The sequence below is a fragment of the Mobula hypostoma genome, chromosome 6 (genome assembly GCF_963921235.1).
Source record: "Mobula hypostoma chromosome 6, sMobHyp1.1, whole genome shotgun sequence".
NCBI lineage: Eukaryota > Metazoa > Chordata > Chondrichthyes > Myliobatiformes > Myliobatidae > Mobula > Mobula hypostoma.
In genome coordinates, this window is record NC_086102.1 from 99306116 (window position 1) to 99329669 (window position 23554).

General features: G+C 41.5%; 1 protein-coding gene across 2 annotated transcripts in view; it reads left to right on the forward strand.

Moving 5' to 3' along the window:
• Positions 1–23554, forward strand: part of slc49a4 (solute carrier family 49 member 4) — a 161255-nt gene that overhangs the window by 90227 nt on the left and 47474 nt on the right. For both annotated transcript variants that reach the window (XM_063051323.1, XM_063051324.1), the window contains exon 4: positions 17118–17247. In XM_063051323.1, the coding sequence (XP_062907393.1) occupies positions 17118–17247 (130 nt within the window). The remainder of the gene's footprint in view (positions 1–17117; positions 17248–23554) is intronic.

Genomic DNA, 23554 nt, shown 5'->3' on the forward strand with positions numbered 1-23554 from the left:
AAATTGTTCCTTTTCATCTTGAACCTGTCTTAATTCCAAAGTAAAGTCCAAGAGTCAGAGACCATTGAAATTGGCCTTTCGGCCCAGCTCCTCCACAGTTACTAAAATGACCATCTAAGCTAGTACCATTTATCCATGTTTGGCCCGTGGCCCACTAAACATTTCCATGTACTTGTCGAAGTGTTTTTTAAAAGTTGTTAATGTACCTGCCTCAACCATTTCCATTAGCAGCTTATTTCATATATCAGAATCAGGTTTATTATCAGTGGCATGTGTCGTGAAATTTGTTAACTTAGCAGCAGCAGTTTAATGCAATACATAATATAGAAGAAGAAGAAAGATAATAAATAAGTCAATTACAGTATACATATATTGAATAGATTAGAAATCATGCAAAAAGCAGAAATGATATTTATTTAAAATGTGAGGTAGTGTTTACGGGTTCAATGTCTGTTTAGGAATTCGATGGCAGAGGGGAAGAAGCTGTTCCTGAATCACTGAGTGTGTGCCTTCAGGCTTCTGTACCTTCTACCTGATGGTAACAGTGAGAAAAGGTCATGCCCTGGGTGCTGGAGGTCCTTAATAATGAACACTGCCTTTCTGGAGCACCCACTGGGTAAAAAAGTTACCCTTCTCACTTCTTTGCTTCAACCCTTGCACTCTAGTTCTTGATTCACAAACCCTACAAAGAAATACTGTGCACATTCACTCTATTTATGCCCTTCATGATTTTACACACCTCTATAAGCTGAATCTTCATTTTCCTACACTGCCATGAATAAAGTCTGTCTACTCAGCCTCTCGCCATTACCCAGTCCCTTGAGTCCTTGTAAATCTCATTTGCACTCTTTCTAGCTTTAATGGCATCTTTCCTGTAGCACGGTGACTAAAACTGAGCATAATATTTCTTTCTTTTCTTTTTAAATCTTTTTATTGAGTAAGTATACAAAAAAGGTAAGCCATATAAACATTAATACAATGTTAAAATATAATAAAATTCCAAAAAATAACAATACCAAAAAGAAAATACTACAATGTAATTTAAGCATAAGAAACCAAGATAACATAATAGTTTACTAAATTTTATATATATCAATGGAAAAAAAGAAAAAAAACCCCCCCAAAAAAAACCCACCGTGCAACTAACTAAAAGCAAGGCAAAGCAATGGGCTAACTTGAAACCAAACAGAGTTAAACTTAAAATCACGTCCTCAATCCCGACCTCCATTAAAACAGTGAAAAAAAAACAAGAAGGGTAAATATTACATTAAATGAAAATATTGAATAAAAGGTCCCCAAATCTGTTCAAATTTAAATGAAGAATCATAAAGGTTACTTCTAATTTTCTCCAAATTCAAACATAAAATCGTCTGAGAAAACCAAAAAAAGGTAGTTGGGGCATTAAGCTCTTTCCAATGTTGTAAAATACATCTTTTCGCCATTAAAGTAAGAAATGCAATCATTCTACGGGCTGAAGGGGAAAGATTACTAGAAATTTTAGGTAGTCCAAAGATAGCAGTAATAGGGTGAGGAGAGATATCTATATTTAATACCTTAGAAATAATATTGAAAATATCTCTCCAAAAAGTTTCCAAAGTAGGGCAAGACCAAAACATATGAGTTAAAGAGGCTATCTGCCCCGAACATCTATCACAGAAAGGATTAATATGCGAGTAAAAACGCGCTAACTTATCTTTGGACATATGTGCTCTATGAACCACTTTAAATTGAATTAGGGAATGTTTAGCACAAATAGAGGAAGTATTAACTAATTGTAAAATCTGCCCCCAATCATCCACAGAAATGGTAAGCCCCAATTCCTGTTCCCAATCTACCCTAATCTTATCAAATGGAGCTTTCCTAAGTTTCATAATAATATTATAAATCATAGCCGATGCACCTTTCTGACATGGATTAAGGTTAATTATCGAATCTAAAATATATATAGGAGGGAGCATTGGAAAGGAAGAAAGTATAGTACTTAGGAAATTTCTAACTTGTAAATATCTAAAAAAATGTATTCTTGATAAGTTATATTTATTAGATAATTGTTCAAAAGACATAAGGGAACCATCTAAAAATAAATCCAAAAACCGTAAAATACCCTTAGTCTTCCAAGTTTGAAAAGCGCGATCCGTAAAAGAGGGAGGAAAAAATATGTTACCTAAAATAGGAATCGCTAACCCGAATTGATTAAGATCAAAAAATTTTCTGAATTGAAACCAAATGCGCAAAGCATATTTAACTATCGGGTTAGAGACCTGCTTAAGGCGTTTCGAATCAAAAGGAAGAGAGGAACCTAAAATAGAACCAAGTGTATAACCCTGAACAGATTGTAATTCCAATGCTACCCATTTAGGAATAGATAGTATGTCCCGGTCAAGTAACCAAAATTTCATATGTCGAATATTAATAGCCCAATAATAAAATCTAAAATTAGGTAATGCTAAACCTCCATCTCTCTTAGCTTTCTGTAAATGTATTTTACCCAGTCTCGGATTCTTATTCTGCCAAATAAATGAAGAAATTTTAGAGTCAACTTTATCAAAAAAAGATTTAGGAACGAAAATTGGTAATGCCTGAAACACATATAAAAATTTTGGCAAAAAAAACATCTTAACTGCATTAATACGACCAATCAAAGTTAAATATAAGGGAAACCATTTAGATGAAAGTTGAGTAATATGGTCTATTAATGGTAAAAAGTTAGTCTTAAATAAATCTTTATGTTTACAAGTAATTTTAATCCCAAGATATGAAAAGTAATTATTAATCAATTTAAATGGAAATTTATAATATAAGGGAAGATGTTTATTAATCGGAAAAAGTTCACTCTTACTAAGATTTAATTTATAACCTGAGAAAAGACCAAATTGTGCTAATAACTCTAAAACAGCAGGAATGGATCTCTCAGGATTAGAAATATATAAAAGTAAATCATCAGCATAGAGTGATAATTTATGGGACTTTAATCCCCGAGTTATCCCAGTAATATTTGAAGATTCTCGAATAGCAATTGCAAGAGGTTCTAATGCAATATCAAATAATAGGGGACTAAGAGGACAGCCTTGTCGAGTACCACGAAAGAGAGGAAAAAAAAGGTGAGTTTAAAGAGTTAGTACGAACTGAGGCTACAGGGGAATAATATAACAGTTTAATCCAGGATATAAATTTCAAGCTAAAATTAAACATTTCAAGCACCTTAAATAAATAAGGCCATTCTACTCTATCAAAAGCTTTCTCGGCATCTAAAGAAATAACACACTCAGGAACATTTTGTGAGGGAGTATAAACGATATTTAACAATGTACGAATATTATAAAAAGAGTAACGACCTTTAATAAAACCCGTTTGGTCTTCCGAAATAATAGAAGGAAGTACTTTTTCTAGTCTATTTGCTAATAACTTAGAAAAAACTTTAGAATCAACATTTAATAAAGATATTGGTCAATAAGATGCACATTGAGCAGGGTCTTTATCCTTCTTTAGTATTAAAGAAATTGATGCTCTATTAAAAGATTCCGGAAGTTTACCAAGTTTCAAAGAAGCCTCAAAAACCTTATAGAGCCAAGGAATCAATAAAGAAGCAAAACATTTATAAAATTCAACGGTAAATCCATCAGGGCCAGGAGCTTTCCCCAGATTCATAGAAAAAATAACATTCTTAATCTCATCCATTGTAATGGAAGTATCTAATAAAGAAGACATATCCCGTGAAATCTGAGGGAAGTCTAACTTATCTAAAAAATCATTCATATATTTAGAATCTCGAGGAGACTCTGATTGATATAAAGAAGAATAAAAATCACAAAAGGTTTGATTAATCCCCACATGATCCAATATCAATCGATCATTTTGGTTATAAATCTGATTGATTTGAGATTTAACATAATTAGATTTCAATTGATTAGCCAGCAGCTTGCCAATTTTATCACTATGAACATAAAAATCACTTCTTGTTTTCTTTAATTGGTTTACAATCGAGGACGAGAGTAGTAAACTGTGTTCCATTTGAAGTTCAGTTCTTTGTTTGTATAGCTCCTCAGAAGGAGCCATAACATATTTCTTATCAATTTCTTTAATCTTGTCCACAATTGCCATCTCCTCCTGCTTCTGTTTCTTCCTCAAAGCAACGGAATACGAAATAATCTGACCCCGAATATAGGCTTTAAAAGTGTCCCAAAGAGTGTTAACCGAAATATCTTCTGTATAGTTAATTGTAAAAAAAAGCTCAATCTGTTCATTCATAAAATTAACAAAGTCCGAGTCCTGAAGCAACAGCGAATTAAAACGCCATTGTCTATTGTTTGGTATATTGGCCATAATTTTAATAGAAAGCTTAAGTGGAGCATGATCCGAAATGGTTATAGAATCATAATCACATTTAATCACTGAAGGAATGAGACGAGAATCAATGAAAAAATAATCAATTCTTGAATAGGAATGATGAACATGTGAAAAGAAGGAAAAATCTTTTTCCTGAGGATGCAGAAAACGCCAAATGTCCGTCGACCCAGAATCAGAAAGGAAAAAATTAATCAAATTTGCAGATTTATTAGGTAAAGTCCGTAAAGGAGCCGAACGGTCCAAAGCTGGAGATAAACAGGTATTAAGATCTCCGCCCCAAATCAATGAAAACTCGTTCAAATTCGGAAACTGATCAAACAATGATTTATAAAATTCCGGACAATCCATATTAGGAGCATAAACATTAACCAAAACTACTTTTTTATTAAATAGTAAACCACTAACCAATAAAAATCTACCATTCGGATCAGAGATAATATCCTGTTGTATAAAAGTAACTGAGGAATCTATAAAAATAGAGACGCCTCGAATCTTAGCATTAGAGTTCGAATGAAATTGTTGTCCCTTCCAGAATTTGAAAAAACGTAGTCTGTCCCCCCTCCGTACATGGGTCTCTTGTAAAAATAAAATTTGTGCTTTAAGTCTCCAGAACACTTTAAAAACTTTTTTCCTTTTAATAGGATGATTAAGACCATTAGTATTCCAGGAGACAAAATTAATAATAGACTCCATAAATCCTAAAGTCAACCCACAACAAGGAGGATTGACAATAGGCGCGACCCACAAACCCGGAGAGGAAACAGAACATACAAAAGATACCGGGGAAAAGGACGCAACCAGTACTTCAATAATGTATATAGCCCAAAGAGAAACAAACTAAAACGTGAAGCCCCTCCCACCACCCACCACCCCAAGACCCCAAGGCAAAATCTAAAGCAGACCCGCCAGAAAGAAGCAAGCGCTAAAACTACCCCCATGACTTCCGGTATACGCTCCCTAAAAAAAAGGTATAAATATGAAAAAGATCAGCTAATTGTAAAACAGTAAAAAAATAAGTAAAAAAAAGTTAACTCAATTAAGATACATACAGAACAGAACAAAAGCCGGAAAATATATATTAAAAAAAACCACAATAAACCTCAAACTCATGAATAGACACAGCAACAAAAAAAATAGGATTATTAACATAAAGTGATTATAAAAAGCAAAACAGAATAAAATTTTAAAAAAAACTACAAAATTTAAGGCCGCACAGGAAATACGTAAGATGACAAAATGGAAGTAACCACCCAGAATCCCCTGGGAAAAGAAAGAAATGACGCAGTTAAAAAGAAAGTTTAGCAGCCATATTAAGAAATCAAAAGTAAACTTTTCTGCCCAAATAGGGCACAGAAAAGTTAAAACCAACCAATTCACAGCCTCCGATCAACGGAGATAATTAAAAAAAGGCAATTAAGATGTTGAAGATGAAAGTTGATCCAGATAACTCTGGGCATCCGATGGAGAATCAAAAAAACGAAGGGCTCCATCTAACATGCGAATCCTTAGACGTGCAGGGTACAGCAGCGCTAGTCTTAAATCCATCTTATAGAATTCCGACATCACGGATCTGTAACGGACCCGTTGGTCCCAGATTGGTTTACTGAAATCTTCCACGAATCGGAACTTAAGATCCGAAAAATCAATGAAACCTTTAGATCGAGCGAATCGAAACAGTCTCTCCTTGTCTTGAAAATAATGAAAACGTAAAATAACATGCCTAGGTCTATCTGACCTAGACGAGTATGATGGGATTCTGTGAACACGATCCAGTAGCGGTGGTTGGTCAGGAAATACAGTAGGGAATGCATCTTTTAAAAGTTGAGAGAAATATTTCATGGGATTGTTGGCTTCCACGGCTTCCCTCACGCCAATCATTCGTAAATTCTGCCGTCGCATTCTAGATTCCAAGTCAGAGTTTTTAAAAGTCAAAAAGTCAAGTTTCTTCTTCATTACATTAATTGTTTCTTCGATTTTCCCCATCTTAAGCTCACTTTGTTGCGCGAATTTTTGAAGATCAGATATAGCCGACTGATGTTCCGCAATACATGTTTGCATCTTATCAATTAAATCGGCAATTTTCTGGAAATTAGTTGAGATTTCCGTATGAATCAGGTCTTTAACAGGTCCTGCAATTTCCGTATGAATCATCTCCCTAACAGAGGTTGAAATTTCCCTCTGAATTAACTCCGATATCGCTTTCAAAGTCACCGGTGATTCAGTCGGGGGGAGATCCGTAGCTTTTGGTTTAACCGGAGGTTTACCATCCTTGCCGTCTTTCTCGTTCTTAGACATAGCAGATCTAAGTTCCATCCAGTTGTCGGAGAATTCAGTTTAATTCAAAGTATTGTAAGAGTTGATGCCTTAATGGTTAATTAAAGTATAGCTGACCATAGAGAAAAAAAACTCAGAGGTAATGGAGCGAGTCAAGAACGCGACTTCACTCCATGAGCGCTACCGGAAGTCCCCGCATAATATTTCAAGTGCACCCTCAGCAATGTCTTGTATAAAACTCATTGATAGAGATTTCTACTGCAAGTCAGGCCACAGAATTAGAGGTTGGACCAGTAGCTCTTTCATGACAATCACATCCTCTATTACCTATGCACATTGCAACAAATGTTGTAGTACACACAAAATGCTGGAGGAGCTCAGCAGGCCAGGCAGCACCTATGAAAAAGAGTAAACAGTTGACTTTTGGGCCAAGACCCTTCATCAGGACTGGAAATAAGAGATTAGAAGTCAGTATAAGAAGGTGGGGGAGGAGTGAAAGAAGTACAAGGTAGTAGGTGGTAGGTGAAATGGAGAGGGGGAAGGGTGAAGTAAAGAGCTGGGAAGTCAATTTGTGAAAGAGGTAAAGGGCTGAAGAAGGGGAATCTGATGGGAGAGGACAGAAGACCACAGAAGAAAGGGAAGGGAGAAGGATGGGCAGGTAAGGGATGAGATGAGAGAAGGAACTGGGAATGGCGAGGGGGGGGTGCATTTATCAGAAGTTGGAGAAATGGATGTTCATGCTATCAGGTTGCAGAATTTCCAGGTGGAATAAGGTGTTACTCCTCCAACCTGAGTGTGACTTGTTCACGGATATTGTTAGGAAAGGCTAGGTGATGCAAATTTCAAAGCTTTATAAATACCCAGACTCCTCAAACCTTGTCCCAACAATCAGCAGCCATGGGCTCCTCTAAGCAGCTGCCTAGCTCTCTGAAAATTACAATAAATGATGCCCACAAAGCAGGAGAAGGCTATAAGAAGATAGCAAAGCATTTTCAGGTAGCCGTTTCCTCAGTTTGTAATGTAATTAAGAAATGGCAGTTAACAGGAACGCTGGAGCTCAAGTTGAGGTCTGGAAGACCAAGAAAACTTTCCGAGAGAACTGCTCGTAGGATTGCTAGAAAGGCAAATCAAAACCCCTGTTTGACTGCAAAGGACCTTCAGGAAGACTTAGCAGACTCTGGAGTGGTGGTGCACTGTTCTACCGTGCAACGACACCTGCACAAATATGACCTTCACGGAAGAGTCATCGGAAGAAAACCTTTCCTACATCCTCACCACAAAATCCAGTGTCAGAAGTTTGCAAAGGAACATCTAAATAAGCCTGATGCATTTTGGAAGTAAGTTCTGTGGACTGATGAAGTTAAAATAGAACTTTTTGGCCGCAATGAGTAAAGGTATGTTTGGAGAAAAAAGGGTGCAGAATTTCATGAAAAGAACACCTCTCCAACTGTTAAGCACAGGGGTGGATCGATCATGCTTTTGGCTTGTGTTGCAGCCAGTGGCATCGGGAACATTTCACTGGTAGAGGGAAGAATGAACTCAATTAAATATCCGCAAATTCTGGAAGCAAACATCATACCATCTGTAAAAAAGCTGAAGGTGAAAAGAGGATGGCTTCTACAACAGGATAATGATCCTAAATACACCTCAAAATCCACAATGGACTACCTCAAGAGGCGCAAGCTGAAGGTTTTGCCATGGTCCTCTCAGTCCCCCGACCTAAACATCATCGAAAATCTGTGGATAGACCTCAAAAGAGCAGTGCATGCAAGACGGCCCAAGAATCTCACAGAACTAGAAGCCTTTTGCAAGGAAAAATGGTGAAAATTCCCCAAACAAGAATTGAAAGACTCTTAGCTGGCTACAGAAAGCGTTTACAAACTGTGATACTTGCCAAAGGGGGTGTTACTAAGTACTGACCATTCAGGGTGTCCAAACTTTTACTTCGGCCCTTTTCCTTGTTTGTTTTTTTGAAACTGTAAAAGATGGAAATAAAAAAAGTAATCTTGCTTAAAATATTAAAGAAATGTGTCATCTTTAACTTCATGCCTTTTGGAAATCAGGTCATCTTTCACTAGCTTAGCTATTCACAGTAACAGAAATTTTGACCGGGGTGCCCAAACTTTTGCATGCCACTGTATAGTTCAGGTAGCTGTGAGAATCATTGGGGTTTATATAATATATCAGTGGATAGATAAACTAGCTCCAGAGATGGAGACAGATTGAGAAAGGAGAGGGAGGTTTCGGAAATGGACCAGGTAAATTTGATGGCAGGGTGGAAGATGGTGCGAAGTTGATGAAGTCATTAAGCTCTGCAAGGGTGCAGGAAGCAGCACCAAAAGCAGTTGTCAATGTAGCATAGGAAACGTTGAGGAGTGATACCGGTGTAGACTTTTCCACATAGCGGACAAAAAGGTAGGCATAGCTGGGCCATGCGAGTGGCCACGGTTACACTTTTTGTTTTAAGGAAGTGGGAGGAGCCAAAGGAGAAATTGTTAAGAATGAGGACCAGTTCCGGCAGGCGGAGGAGAATGGTGGTGGAGGGGAAATGGTTTGGTCTGGTGTCCAGAAAGATGCGGTGGGCTTTGAGGCCTTCCTGATGGGAGATGGAGGTATATAGGGACTGGACATAGTGAAAATGAGATGACTAGGGCCAGGGAACCTGAAGTTATAGAAAAGATCAAGAGCATGTGAAGTGCATTCCTATCCAGAGTGTTTTCATTCTTTACCAAGGCCAGTATTGGAGCCAATTAGCAATTTGGTTCAGTTTAAACAGTTGATTCAAGAATCTCTTAGCTTACTGGAAAGGATAACATGCTCATCTTAGTAACCAGAGCTTTTTCCCTTTTGAACTTATTGTCCTGTGCTTGATTGCATTGTGTTCTCATCAATGTTGAAAATGTCTTTGTGTTGTCTATTCCAGAGTCGCAATTGTCAAATTGTTAATGCCACCACATTTTTGAACAAGATCCAGCAGTCCTACTGCTATATATTTCCATCATGCCAAGATCTGCTCAACTGAATTCCTAATGGATAAATTAAGCAGTTGATTAACTTGCAGCTCGTAAATGTCCACTTTTGTAGAACAAGAGAATTTCAACTGAAATATCATTAATTTAAATTGAGTCCCTGTAATCAGCTAACAGAATTCTTGAAACAGTGCCATTCTCCTTTTGAATATCTACCTTGCTTAAAAGGGAAGTGGTAAAGACAACTAAATGACCTAGTTGCCAAGCCAAATCATGCTTGGTTGCTAAAAAGAGGAATGCTGCTGAAACAATATCTTTGAGGCACTCGGCACTCAGGGTTATTCTCTCACCAATTTCCTTTAAAACCTGCCTGATGCCTGTGTTTGAAATTTGAGCTGATCTAACTAAATTGGATAGTAATGATTGAATGGGATATACCTGTTAGCTCTTTTCTGAAAGAGTGTAGGATCAAGAGAGTGTGAACAGTTACGATGCTGTTGTTTTTAAGGAGTTTGTATGTTCTCCCTGTGACTTGTGTGGGTTTCCTCCAGATGACCAGTTTCCTCCCATATTCCCCATATTCCAAGGATGTACGTTTCGGGTTAGTGAGTTGAGGGCATGCTATTTTGGCGTCGGATGTGTGAAAATACTTGTGGCTGCCCCCAGCACAATCCTTGAACTGTGTTAGGCAAAGTAACACATTTCACTGAATGTTTTGATTTACATGTGACAAATAAAGCTTTAGTTACTCCAGCACTGAGTCTGACCCTGTGGTACAGAAGGGTGGGACGGAGAAGAGGAGAGCTGTCGTCATTGTGGCCTCTATAGTCAGGGGAGCAGACAGGAGGTTTTGTGGACGTGACAAGGACACCCGCATGGTTTGTTGCCTCCCAGGTGGCAGGGTCCGAGATGTCTCTGACCGGGTGCACGATATCCTGGTACAAGAGGGAAAACAACCAGAAGTCATGATACATGTTGAGACTAACGACATAGGCTGGAAGATGGATGAGGTGCTGAAGTGTGAGTTTCAGTAACTAGGCAGAAAGAAGGCTGAAGAACAGGACCTCAAGGGTGGCGTTCTCAGGATTGCTGCCAGTGCTACGTGATAGTGATGGTAAGAACTGGAGGAGATGGTAGTTGAATGCATAGCTGAGGAGTTGGTGCAGGGGGCAGGGTTTTAGATTTTTGGATCATTGGGATCTCTTCTAGGGAAGGTGGGACTTGTACAGATTGGATGGGTTGCACCTGAACTCGAGGGGGAGCAATATCCTTGCAGGTAGGTTTGCTAGCGTGGTAAGGGAGGGTTTAAACTAATTTGCAAGGGGGATGGGACTTGGAGTGATAGAGCAGTGGAAGAAGTGCATGGAGTAAAGCCAGATCTAATATATAGAGAGGCTTTGGGGAAGGAGAAGCAGAATAGAGGGAGTGAAGGTAGAAGGGCTAAAGTGCGTGTACTTCAATGCAAGAAGCATCAGGAACAAAGGTGATGAGCTGAGAGCTTGGATACGTACATGGAATTATGATGTAGTGGCCATTACAGAGACTTGGCTGGCACCAGGGCAGGAATGGATTCTCAATATTCCTGGATTTCAGTACTTTAAAAGGGATAGAGAGCGGAGGGGGGGGAAGGGGAGGAGGGGGTCACATTACTGATCAGAGATACTGTTACAGCTACAGAAAGGGTGGGTAATGTAGTAGGATCCTCTTTTGAGTCAGTATGGGTGGAAGTCAGGAACAGGAAGGGAGCAGTTACTCTATTGGGAGTATTCTGTAGGCTCCCTGGTAGCAACAGAGATACCGAGGAACAGATTAGGAGGCAGATTTTGGAAAGGTGCAAAAATAACAGGGTTGTTATCATGGGTGACTTTAACTTCCTTAATATTGATTGGCACCTGATTAGTTCCAAGGGTTTAGACGGGGCAGAGTTTGTTAAGTGTGTCCAGGATGGATTCTTGTCACAGTATGTTGACAGGCTGACGAGGGGGAAATGCCATACTAGATCTAGTATTAGGTAACGAACCGGGTCAGGTCACAGGTCAGTTACAGTACAACTGTAACGAAAACCAATTTTCCCCGAGATCAATAAAGTATGACTATGACTATGAGATCTCTAAGTGGGGGAGCATCTGGGGGACAGTGACCACCACTCCCTGGCCTTTAGCATTATCATTGAAAAGGATAGAATCAGAGAGGACAGGAAAATTTTTAATTGGGGAAGGGCAAATTATGAGGCTATAAGGCTAGAACTTGCGGGTGTGAATTGGGACGATGTTTTTGCAGGGAAATATACTATGGACATGTGGTCGATGTTTAGGAATCTCTTGCAGTATGTTAGGGATAAATTAGTCCTGGTGAGGAAGATGAAGAATGGTAGGGTGAAGGAACCATGGGTGACAAGTGAGGTGGAAAATCTAGTCAGGTGGAAGAAAGCAGCATACATGAGGTTTAGGAAGCAAGGATCAGATGGGTCCATTGAGGAATATAGGGTAGCAAGAAAGGAGCTTAAGAAGGGGTTGAGAAGAGCAAGAAGGGGACATGAGAAGGCCTTGGCGAGTAGGGTAAAGGAAAACCCCAAGGCATTCTTCAGTTGTGAAGAACAAAAGGATGACAGGAGTGAAGGTAGGACCAATTAGAGATAAAGGTGGGAAGACGTGCCTGGAGGCTGTGGAAGTGAGTGAGGCCCTCAATGAATACTTCTCTTTGGTATTCACCAATGAAAGGGAACTTGATGACGGTGAGGACAATATGAGTGAGATTGATGTTCTGGAGCATGTTGATATTAAGGGAGAGGAGGCGTTGGAGTTGTTAAAAGACATTAGGATTGGATAAGTCCCCGGGGCCTGACGGAATATTCCCCAGCCTGCTCCACGAGGTGAGGGAAGAGATTGCTGAGCCTCTGGCTAGGATCTTTATGTCCTCGTTGTCCACGGGAATGGTACTGGTGGATTGGAGGGAGGCGAATGTTGTCCCCTTGCTCAAAAAAGGTAGTAGCGATAGTCCGGATAATTGTAGACCAGTAAGCGTTACGTCTGTGGTGGGAAAGCTGTTGGAGAAGATTCTTAGAGATAGGATCTATGGGCATTTAGAGAATCATGGTCTGATCAGGGACAGTCAGCATGGCTTTGTGAAGGGCAGATCATGTCTAACAAACCTGATAGAGTTCTTTGAGGAGGTAACCAGGCATGTAGATGATGTTAGTGCAGTTGATATGATCAACATAGTAAGGCATTTGACAAGGTTCCACACGGTAGGCTTATTCAGAAAGTCAGAAGGCATGGGATCCAGGGAAGTTTGGCCAGGTGGATTCAGAATTGGCTTGCCTGAAGAAGGCAGAGGGTGGTGGTGGAGGGAGTAAATTCAGATTGGAGGATTGTGACTAGTGGTGTCCCACAAGGATCTGTTCTGGAACCTCTACTTTTCGTGATTTTTTATTAACAACCTGGATTTGGGAATAGAAGGGTGGGTTGGCAAGTTTGCAGAGGACACAAAGGTTGGTGGTGTTGTAGATAGTGTAGAGGATTGTCGAAGATTGCAGAGACATTAATAGAATGCAGAAGTGGGCTGAGAAGTGGCAGATGGAGTTCAACCCGGAGAAGTGTGAGGTGGTACACTTTGGAAGGACAGACTCCAAGGCAGAGTACAAAGTAAATGGCAGAATACTTGGTAGTGTGGAGGAGCAGGGGGATCCGGGGGTACATGTCCACAGATCCCTGAAAGTTGCCTCACAGGTAGATAGGGTAGTTAAGAAAGCTTATCGGGTGTTAGCTTTCATAAGTCGAGGGACAGAGTTTAAGAGTCACAATGTAATGATGCAGCTCTATAAAACTCTGGTTAGGCCACACTTGGAGTACTGTGTCCAGTTCTGGTCGCCTCACTGTAGGAAGGATGTGGAAGCATTGGAAAGGGTACAGAGGAGATTTACCGGGATGCTGCCTGGCTTAGAGAGTATGTATTATGATCAGAGATTAAGGGAGCTAGGGCTTTACTCTTTGGAGAGAAGGAGGATGAGAGAAGACATGATGGAGGTGTAAAAGATATTAAGAGGAATAGATAGAGTGGATAGCCAGCGCCTCTTCCCCAGGGCACCACTGCTCAGTACAAGAGGACATGGCTTTAAGGTAAGGGGTGGGAAGTTCAAGGGGGATATTAGAGGAAGGTTTTTTACTCAGAGAGTGGTTGGTGCATGGAATGCACTGCCTGAGTCAGTGGTGGAGACAGATACACTAGTGAAATTTAAGATACTACTGGACAGGTATGTGGAGGAATTTAAGGTGGGGGGTTATATGGGAGGCAGGGTTTAAGGGTCGGCACAACATTGTGGGCTGAAGGGCCTGTACTGTGCTGTACTATTCTATGTTCTATGTGTTTCATTCCCCCCCCCCAAAGATTTGTATCAGCCATCTCACAAAACAGAATCTTAACCATTACTTCACCTTAATTTACAACTATTGTAATGAGATTTCATCTTCATAAGACGTAGGAGCAGAATTAGGCCATTTAGCTCATCGAGTCTGCTCCGCTATTCCATCGTGGCTGATTCCAGATCCAACTCAACCCCATAATCCTGCCTTCTCGTCATGTCCTTTGATGCCTTAACCAATCAGGAAACTGTCAACTTCCGCCTTAAATATACCCACAGACTTGGCCTCCACCACAGTCTGATAGAGCTTTCCAGAGATTTACTACTCTGGCTAAAAAAGATCCTCCTTACCGCTGTTCTACAGGGTCACACTTCAGTTTTGAGGCTGTGCCCTCTAGTTCTGGATACCCTCACCATAAGAAATATCCTCCCCAATTCCACACTGTCTAGTCCTTTCACATTCAATGAGATTTCAATGAGATCCTCCCCTCCCCCATGTTCCTCTAAATTCCAGTAAGTATGGGCCCAGAGCTGCCAAATACTCCTCATATGTTAACCCCTCATTCCGGAACCATCCTCGAGTACCCCCTCTGGATTCTCACCAATGATCACACATCCTTTTTGAGATATAGGGATCAAAACTGTTGACAATACTCCAAGTGCGGCCTGACTAATGTCTAATAAAGGCTCAGCATTATCTCCTTGCATTCTATTTCTCTTGAAATAAGTGCCAACATTGCATTTTCTTTCTTTACCACCGACTCAACCCGTAAATTAACCTTCTGGGAGTCTTGCACAAGTACTCCTAAATCTCTCTGCACCTCTAATGTTTGAGCTTTCTCCCCTTTTAGATAGTAGTCTGCAATATTGTTCATTTTACCAAAATGCATCATCATACATTTCCCAACACTGTATTCCGTCTGCCACTTTTTTTGCCCATTCTTCCAATTTGTCTAAGTTCAGCTGCAATTGCATTGCTTCCTCAGCCCTACCTACCCCTCCACCTATCTTACACAAACTTTGCCACAAAGCCATCAATTCCATTATCCAAGTATCCCAGGAATTCATTACCCTTACCCTTAAGTGAAGGAACGCATACCAATCCCCATAGAGGGATCAGAAGTGGAGAGGGTGAACACTCACAACATGCTACCAATCCCCATAGAGGGATCAGAAGTGGAGAGGGTGAACACTCACAACATGCTAGAGGAACTCAGCAGGTCGGGCAGTATCCGTGGAAACAGTTTCAAGTTCCTGGGTGTCAAGATCTTTGAGGATCTAACCTGGTCCCAACATATCGATGTAGTTATGAAGAAGGCAAGACAGCAGCTATACTTTATTAGGAATTTGAAGAGATATGGCACGTCAACAGATATGCTCAAAAACTTCTTTAGTTGTACCGTTGGGAGCATTCTGACAGACTGCATCACTGTCTGGTATGGAGGGGCTACTGCACAGGACCGAAAGAAGCTGCAGAAGGTTGTAAATCTAGTCAGCTCCATCTTGGGCACTAGCCTTACAAAGTACCCAGGACATTTTTGGGGAGCGGTGTCTCAGAAAGACAGTGTCCTTTATTAAGGACCTCCAGCACCCAGGGCATCCCTCTTCTCACTGTTACCATCAGATGGGAGGTGCAAAAGCCTGAAGGCACACACTCAACGATTCAGGAACAGCTTCTTCCCCTCTGCCAACCGATTCCTAAATGGACATTGAAGCTTTGGACACTACCTCACTTTTTTTTAATATACAGTATTTCTGCTTTTGCATGTTTTTTTAATCTATTCAATATACGTAATTGATTTACTTGTTTATTTATTATTATGTTTTATTTTATTTACTATTACAGTCGGCCCTTCATATCCGCAGATTCCGCATCCGCGGAGTCAACCAACTGCGGATCGAAAATGTTCGAAAAAGAAATTCCAGAAAGTTCCTTTTAAAAAGCAAAACTTGAATTTGCTGCGCGCCGAGCAGTACGCTGAATCCACGTGAATGAAGTGATGTGTAGGCATACCCTGCTGTAGCCTCCTGCCATTTCACAGATCCTCAGTCTCTCTCCAGCACTCATTGTTTGAGCATTGTTTGTTCGCTACTTGTTTTGTGAGCGAGAGGAAGGAGTTTAAGGCTAGTAAGGGGTGGCTGGCTAGCTATGTAAAGCGCTACAGCCTCAAGAACTTGGCGATCACAGGAGAATCGGCATCAGCTGATGCCGAGGCAGCATCAGCGTTCCCAGAAAAGCTACGATGGTTGCATCTGTACTGAACATGTGCAGACTTTTTTTCTATTGTATTAGGTATTGTAAGTAATCTAGAGATGATTTAAAGTATACAGGAGGATGTGCGTAGGTTATACGCAAATACTACGCCATTTTATATAAGGGACTTGAGCATCCGCGGATTTTGGTATCCATGGGGGGTCCTGGCACCAATCGCCTGCGGATACCGAGGGATGACTGTACTGTTTTTTTCTCTCTGCTAGATTATGTATTACATTGAATTGCTGCTGTTAAGTTAACAAAATTTCACATCACAGCCGGTGATAATAAATCTGATTCTGATTGACAAACAATGTGAAAAGTAGCATTCTCAATACTGACCCCTACAGCCAACGAGTCATCTGTAGCCAACCAAAAAAGACCCCCTTTATTCCCATTTGCTGCCTCCTGCCTGTCAGCCATTCCTCTATCCATGCCAGTATCTTTCCTGTAACGCCATAGGATTTTATCTTGTTAATCAGCCTCACATGTGGCACCTTACCAAACACCTTCTGAAAATCCAAGTAAGTGACATCCACTGCCTCTCCTTTCTCCATCCTCACCACCAGTTTATTCTGGGATTGAAGGAATATGGTGGCCAAACGGAACCTTTTTTTAAATTAAGATACTTTTAATAAAAAAAACTTCTCCAAGAATATTTGGATCATGAATTTGATTAGATTAATCATCTGTTAAAGTGTTTCTGTTAGTCGCTTATAGTAGATCCAAGGCTGTTTAATTTGAAGAAGAGAGATAACAGTATACTTTTTAAAGCCGAGTAATTCCATAAAAGTGGCTAAGGCATTTTGTTTGCACTGAATATTGCTGTTTAGGCTTATCCATTCCAAGAGAGTGGATTTCTTCAGTCTTTGACATAGTTTTTTCATTGCTCTGAATTGTTTTCCTTTCCCAGAATTTGCTGTGACAGTTTTCCTGTTTGCTGTTGTGATCGTCTGCTTCCCATCCCACCCTCCTGTTCCACCGAGTATAGCTGCTGCAAGCCAGAGGCTGAACTACAGAACCAGCATCTGCAAACTTCTTGGGTGAGTTTCTTCTTCATTGTATCAGTGAATCGACATTCAGCAGTGCAGTGTGTTGTGCTGAGAATTCTGATTTAGAGCGTTAGTGCCAGGTCATCTGTGATAAGCTTCCTGCACTGTTACTGAAAGGAAGAATTAGCTTTATTTCTGAACCCTTACCAAAAGTTGGAAAAAGTTTTTCCTTGGGGCACCAGTAAAATTGCTGAAATGTCCCTTGATGTTATCAGGCTGGATATATTCTGAACTATATTTCTGCACTGCTAATCAGTGTTTAAAAAATAGGAATATTTAGATGGAAAGTCATTCTGAACACAACCCACTTAACAGTTTTTCTGGACTCAGTAAACATTGTATAGGTCCAGTTTTCTAATTGCCTTCATTTTGCTACTAATTGGAGCAGGCCACGGGTATAATTTTCAGCTGGGAAGATAGATCCTAGTTGATTGGAAAGGTGCAGAGTAGGTGAGTTTAACAATTGCACCCTGTCAACTGGATTGCCTCTATCTGGTGAAGCCCTGGTCCTATGTTTACCAACTGTTGGGATTGCATTTTAAATGCACTCAATCTATGTAAATATTAAATTAAAATATATTTAGAACCTGTGATTTACAGTTTGGAGACTGACTAAGTGATCCAGCACTTTTCCATCTCTGAGAAGATTCTTGGAAGTGAGGCCTATGTGAAGAAACTTATAGACGGGATGCAAGCCGATGTTGGACTCCATTTCACCGATTAAAGCTTCCATTAATTGTCAATTAATGCATCGAGGAGGATTGAGACATCAGCACCAACTGCCTGCCTTTTGATTGCTGCCAGAGTAGGAGTCTGTGAGTGGCCTATTGTTGTGGCTCATTGGCAGGCAGGTAGGCCACTGAATTTGTCGTGTGGTGTCCCTCTCTTTCAGTGATGCAGGTGTCAGAATGTTATCATGGTTCTGCATTTATAGAAACCATAGAAAAACTACAGCACAGAAGTAGGCCTTTTGGCCCTTCTTGGCTGTGCCAAGCTATTTTTTGCCTAGTCCCACTGACCTGCACACGGACCATATCCCTCCATACACCTCCCATCCATGTATTTGTCCAATTTATTCTTAAACGTTAAAAAAGAACCCGCATTTACCACCTCGTCTGGCAGCTCATTCCTCATTCCATATTCCCACCACTCTCTGTGTAAAGAAGCCCCCCCAATGTTCCCTTTAAACTTTTCCCCCCTCACCCTTAACCCATGTCCTCTGGTTTTTTTCTCCCCTTGCCTCAGTGGAAAAAGCCTGCTTGCATTCACTCTATCTATACCCATCATAATTTTATATACCTCTATCAAATCTCCCCTCATTCTTCTACGCTCCAGGGAATAAAGTCCTAACCTATTCAACTTTTCTCTTAACTGAGTTTGTCAAGTCCCGGCAACATCCTTGTGAACCTTCTCTGCACTCTTTCAACCTTATTAATATCCTTCCTGTAATTTGGTGACCAAAACTGAACACAATACTCCAGATTCGGCCTCACCAATGCCTTATACAACCTCATCATAACATTCCAGCTCTTATACTCAATACTTTGATTAATAAAGGCCAATGTACCAAAAGCTCTCTCTATGACCCTGTCTACCTGTGACACCACTTTTAGGGAATCTTGTATCTGTATTCCCAGAGCCCTCTGTTCTACTGCACTCCTCAGTGCCTTACCATTTACCCTGTATGTTCTACCTTGGTTTGTCCTTCCAAAGTGCAATACCTGACACTTGTCTGTATTAAACTCCATCTGCCATTTTTCAGCCCATTTTTCCAGCTGGTCCAAGTCTCTCTGCAGGCTCTGAAAACCTTCCTCACTGTCCACTACACCTCCAATCTTTGTATCATCAGCAAATTTGCTGATCCAGTTTACCACATTATCATCCAGATCATTGATATAGATGACAAATAACATTGGACCCTGCACTGATCCGTGTGGCACACCACTAGTCACAGGCCTCCACTCTGAGAAGCAATTCTCTACTACCACTCTTTGGCTTCTTCCATTGAGCCAATGTCTAATCCAGTTTACCACCTCTCCATGTATACCTAGCGACTGAATTTTCCTAACTAACCTCCCATGCAGGACCTTGTCAAAGGCCTTACTGAAGTCCATGTAGACAACATCCACTGCCTTCCCTTCATCCACTTTCCTGGTAACCTCCTCGAAAAACTCCAATGGATTGGTCAAACATGACCTACCATGCACAAAGCTGTGTTGACTCTCCCTAATAAGCTCCTGTCTATCCAAATGCTTGTAGATTCTGTCTCTTAGTACTCCCTCCAATAATTTACGCACTACCGATGTCAAATTTACCGACCTATAATTTCCCGGATTACTTTTTGATCCTTTATTAAACAACGGAACAACATGAGCCACTCTCCAATTCTCCGGCACCTCACCCGTAGACACCGACATTTTAAATATATCTGCCAGGGCCCCTGCAATTTCAACACTAGTCTCCTTCAAGGTCCGAGGGAATACCCTGTCAGGTCCTGGGGATTTATCCACTTTAATTTGTCTCAAGATAGCAAGCACCTCCTCCTTTTCAGCCTGTACAGTTTCCATGATCTCACTACTTGTTTCCCTTAATCCCATAGACTTCATGCCAGTTTCCTTAGTAAATACAGATGAAAAAAACCCATTTAAGATCTCTCTCATTTCTTTTGGTTCCACACATAGCTGACCACTCTGATCTTCAAGAGGACCAACTTTATCCTTTACAATCCTTTGTTATGTACCCTGTAACTGGGTTGCCAAACCAGCAGAAATGGATCACTCAGTTGGAGTCTGGATTACTAGATCTAAGAAAGTTTTATTAAAGAAACAAGCAACACAGTAATCGAAAGGATAATAAGTGCAACACTTCAGCAATGATAAACACACATGTGCACAGAATTAAGATAACAGGATTAATCAAGCTCTATCGTTGTCTAGGGGTAAATGACCAATTTCAAAGTGACACAAAGTCCAGTTCAATTTAGTTCAGTTCGCAGTAATCGTTGCCATGGCGATGGACAATGTGGGGGGAGAGAGAGAGAGAACAAGAACGAATGATCATTCAAAACAGCTTCACACACAGACCTGCGATATTGCTCACAAGCAGCTTTCGGGCGAGTCCTTTGTGATGTCACCTGGGGTCACCGACTGTGACCCCTCCTCCAGATGCGGTCGATCCTCTGCAGTGAACCCGGCACCCAAGCGAGGGCGGACACACACCGGGTTCCTGCTGATCGTACCTTTCCACCCTGTGCGTCTATGGCTTGGTTCAGCAACCAGCCTTCCAAAACGACTCCCGCCGACTTGCGGGGGGGGGGCACCGCTTTCAGGGTCTCGTTACCTTGTGGTGTCGTGTGTGTGTCCTGCCTTAGCGAACCTGTCCCTTTTTATCCCCCTGCTGGGGTATTGCCTGTCCATCACTTCAAACAGTTCGTTCAGGGTTCAAAGGGGGAGCCGCTCTAGACAGCTCTCTCCCCGGTCCCTTCATTACACATCTCCAAATGCTACTCCATTGTCTTCCTTATCTCTCTCTCTCCCGAAGACAGGTGGCAGACCAACTGCTGATCACACAGGACAGCTAACATCTATGTGTATTTTTGTTGCACCTTTTACTTTTAATATACCTGTAAAAGCTCTTTGGATTATCCTTCACTTTGACTGCCAAGGCAACCTCATGTCTTCTTTTAGCCCTCCTGATTTCTTTCTTAAGTATTGTCTTGCACTTTTTATACTCCTCAAGCACCTTATTTACTCCCTGTTTCCTATATATGTCATACAACTCTCTTCTTCTTTATCGGAGTTGCAATATCCCTTGAGAACCAAGGTTCCTTATTCATACAAGCTCTGCACTCTCAAAATTTCTCCTTTGAAGGCTTCCCACTTACTGATCACATCCTTGCCAGAGAACAACCTGTCCCAATCCACGCTTCTTAGATCCTTTCTCATTTCTTCAAATTTGGCCTTCTTCCAGTTCAGAACCTCAACCCTAGGACCAGATCTCTCCTTGTCCATGATCAAGTTGAAACTAATGGTGTTATGATCACTGGAACCAAAGTGCTCCCCTACACACACTTCCGTCACTTGTCCTAACTCGTTTCCTAACAGGAGATTCAATATTGCATCCCCTCTAGTTGGTACCTCTATATATTGATTTAGAAAACTTTCCTGAATACATTTTACAAACTCTAAACCATCTAGACCCCTAACAGTATGGGAGTCCCAATCAATATATGGAAAATTAAAATCCCCTACCATCACAACTTCATGTTTCCTGCAGTTGCCTGCTATCTCTCTGCTGATTTGCTCCTCCAATTCTCACTGACTATTGGGGGGTTTATAATGCAATCCCACTAATGTGGCCATACCTTTCCTGTTTCTCAGCTCCACCCATAAGGACTCTAATATCCTTTCAGGGAAGCCCTCTAATCTGTCCTGCCTGAGCACTGCTGTAACATTTTCCCTGACAAGCAATGCTACTCCCCACCCCCCCACCTTTCATTCCTCTGCCTCTATCACATCTGAAACATCGGAACCCTGGAATATTAAGCTGCCAGTCCTGCCCCTCCTGTAGCCAAGTTTCACTAATTGCTATAAAGTCATAATTCCACGTGTCAATCCACGCCTTCAACTCGTCTGCCTTCCCCGTAATACTCCTAGCATTGAAATATATACACCTCAGAAGATTTTTACCACCACTCACAAACTTTCTATTTGCGGCTTTGCTTGAACTTTTAACATCATTTATTTTCACCCCAGCCACACTGTCAGCTCTGGCACTCTGGTTCCCATCCCCCTGCAAATTTAGTTTAAAGCCTCCCCAATAGCACTAGCAAACTTCCCTGAAAGGATATTGGTCCCCTTGTAGTTCACGTGTATCCCGTCTCTCTTGTACAGGTCCCACCTGCCCCAGTAGAGGTCCCAATGATCCTGAAATCTGAAATCCTGCCCCCTACACCAGTTCCTCAGCCACTTGTTCATCCTCCAGAGCATCCTATTCTTACCCTCACTGGCACGTAGCACAGGTAGCAATCCTGAGATTACCACCCTCGAGGTCCTGCTTTTCAACTTCCTACCAAGCTCTCTATACTCAGGACCTCCTCACTCTTCCTTGCTATGTCATTGGTACCGATGTGCACCACGACGTCTGGCTGATCACCCTCCCACTTGAGAATGTCATGCAAGCGATCAGAGACATCCTTGACCCTGGCACCCGGGAGGCAACAAACCATCCTGGATTCTCTGTCACGACCACAGAACCTCCTGTCTGTACCTCTAACTATCGAGTCCCCTATCACTACTGCTCTCCTCTTTTTCCACCCTCCCTTCTGCACTGCAGAACCAGACTCAGTGCCAGAGATCTGGCTGCTGCAGCTTGTCCCAGGTAAGTCATCCCCCCCCCAACAGTATCCAATGCGGCATACTTGTTGTTGAAGGGAATGGCCACAGGGGAACCCTGCTCTGCCTGCCCTTTCCCCTTCCCTCGCCTGACAGTGACCCAATTTCCTGTGCTCTGCTCCTTTGGCGTAACTACCTCCCTGTAGCTACTATCTATTATCTCCTCATTCTGCCGAATGATCTGGAGGTCATCCAGCTCCTGCTCCAGTTCCCTAACACGTTTTGTTAGGAGCTGCAGCTGGATGCACTTCTTGCAGGTGTCGTTGTCAGGGACACCGGAGGGCTCCCTAACTTCCCACATCCTGCAAGAGGAGCATTCCAACATCCTGCCTGGCATTTTCTCTACTCTAAATAATCTGGACAAAAAACTTACCAGAACCTACCCTGGCCTCTGTGTTGAGCCAAAGCATCCCACTCTGCTCCCTCTCACAACGCTGCCCGCTGTATATGGTGGTCTGTTTTTAAACCGTGGCACGCTATGTCACGCACCTGCGCAGTGCAGGCCCTCTTCCCCGAGTAGTGTTTAAAAAAAAGACTTTTTCTACCTGATTTCTTCACACCCTTCTTCTGAGCTGCTTGCTTCGACTGTGGACTGTGAATTTTTTGAATTGAATTGACTTTATTTCTTACAACTTCATGTACATGAGAAATAAAAATCTTTGCGTTACGTCTCTGTCTAAATGTGCAATTTATAGTAATTTATAATAAATAGTACGTACAACAGGACAGGAAATATAATATAGAAATACAATTGTATCAGCATGATTAATCAGTCTGATAGCCTTGTAGAGGAAGCTGTACTGGAGTCTGTTAGTCCTGGTTTTTATTCTGCGGTACAGTTTGCCAGATGGTAGCAGCTGGTACAGTTTGTGGTGGAGGTGACTCGGACCCCCAATGATCCTTTG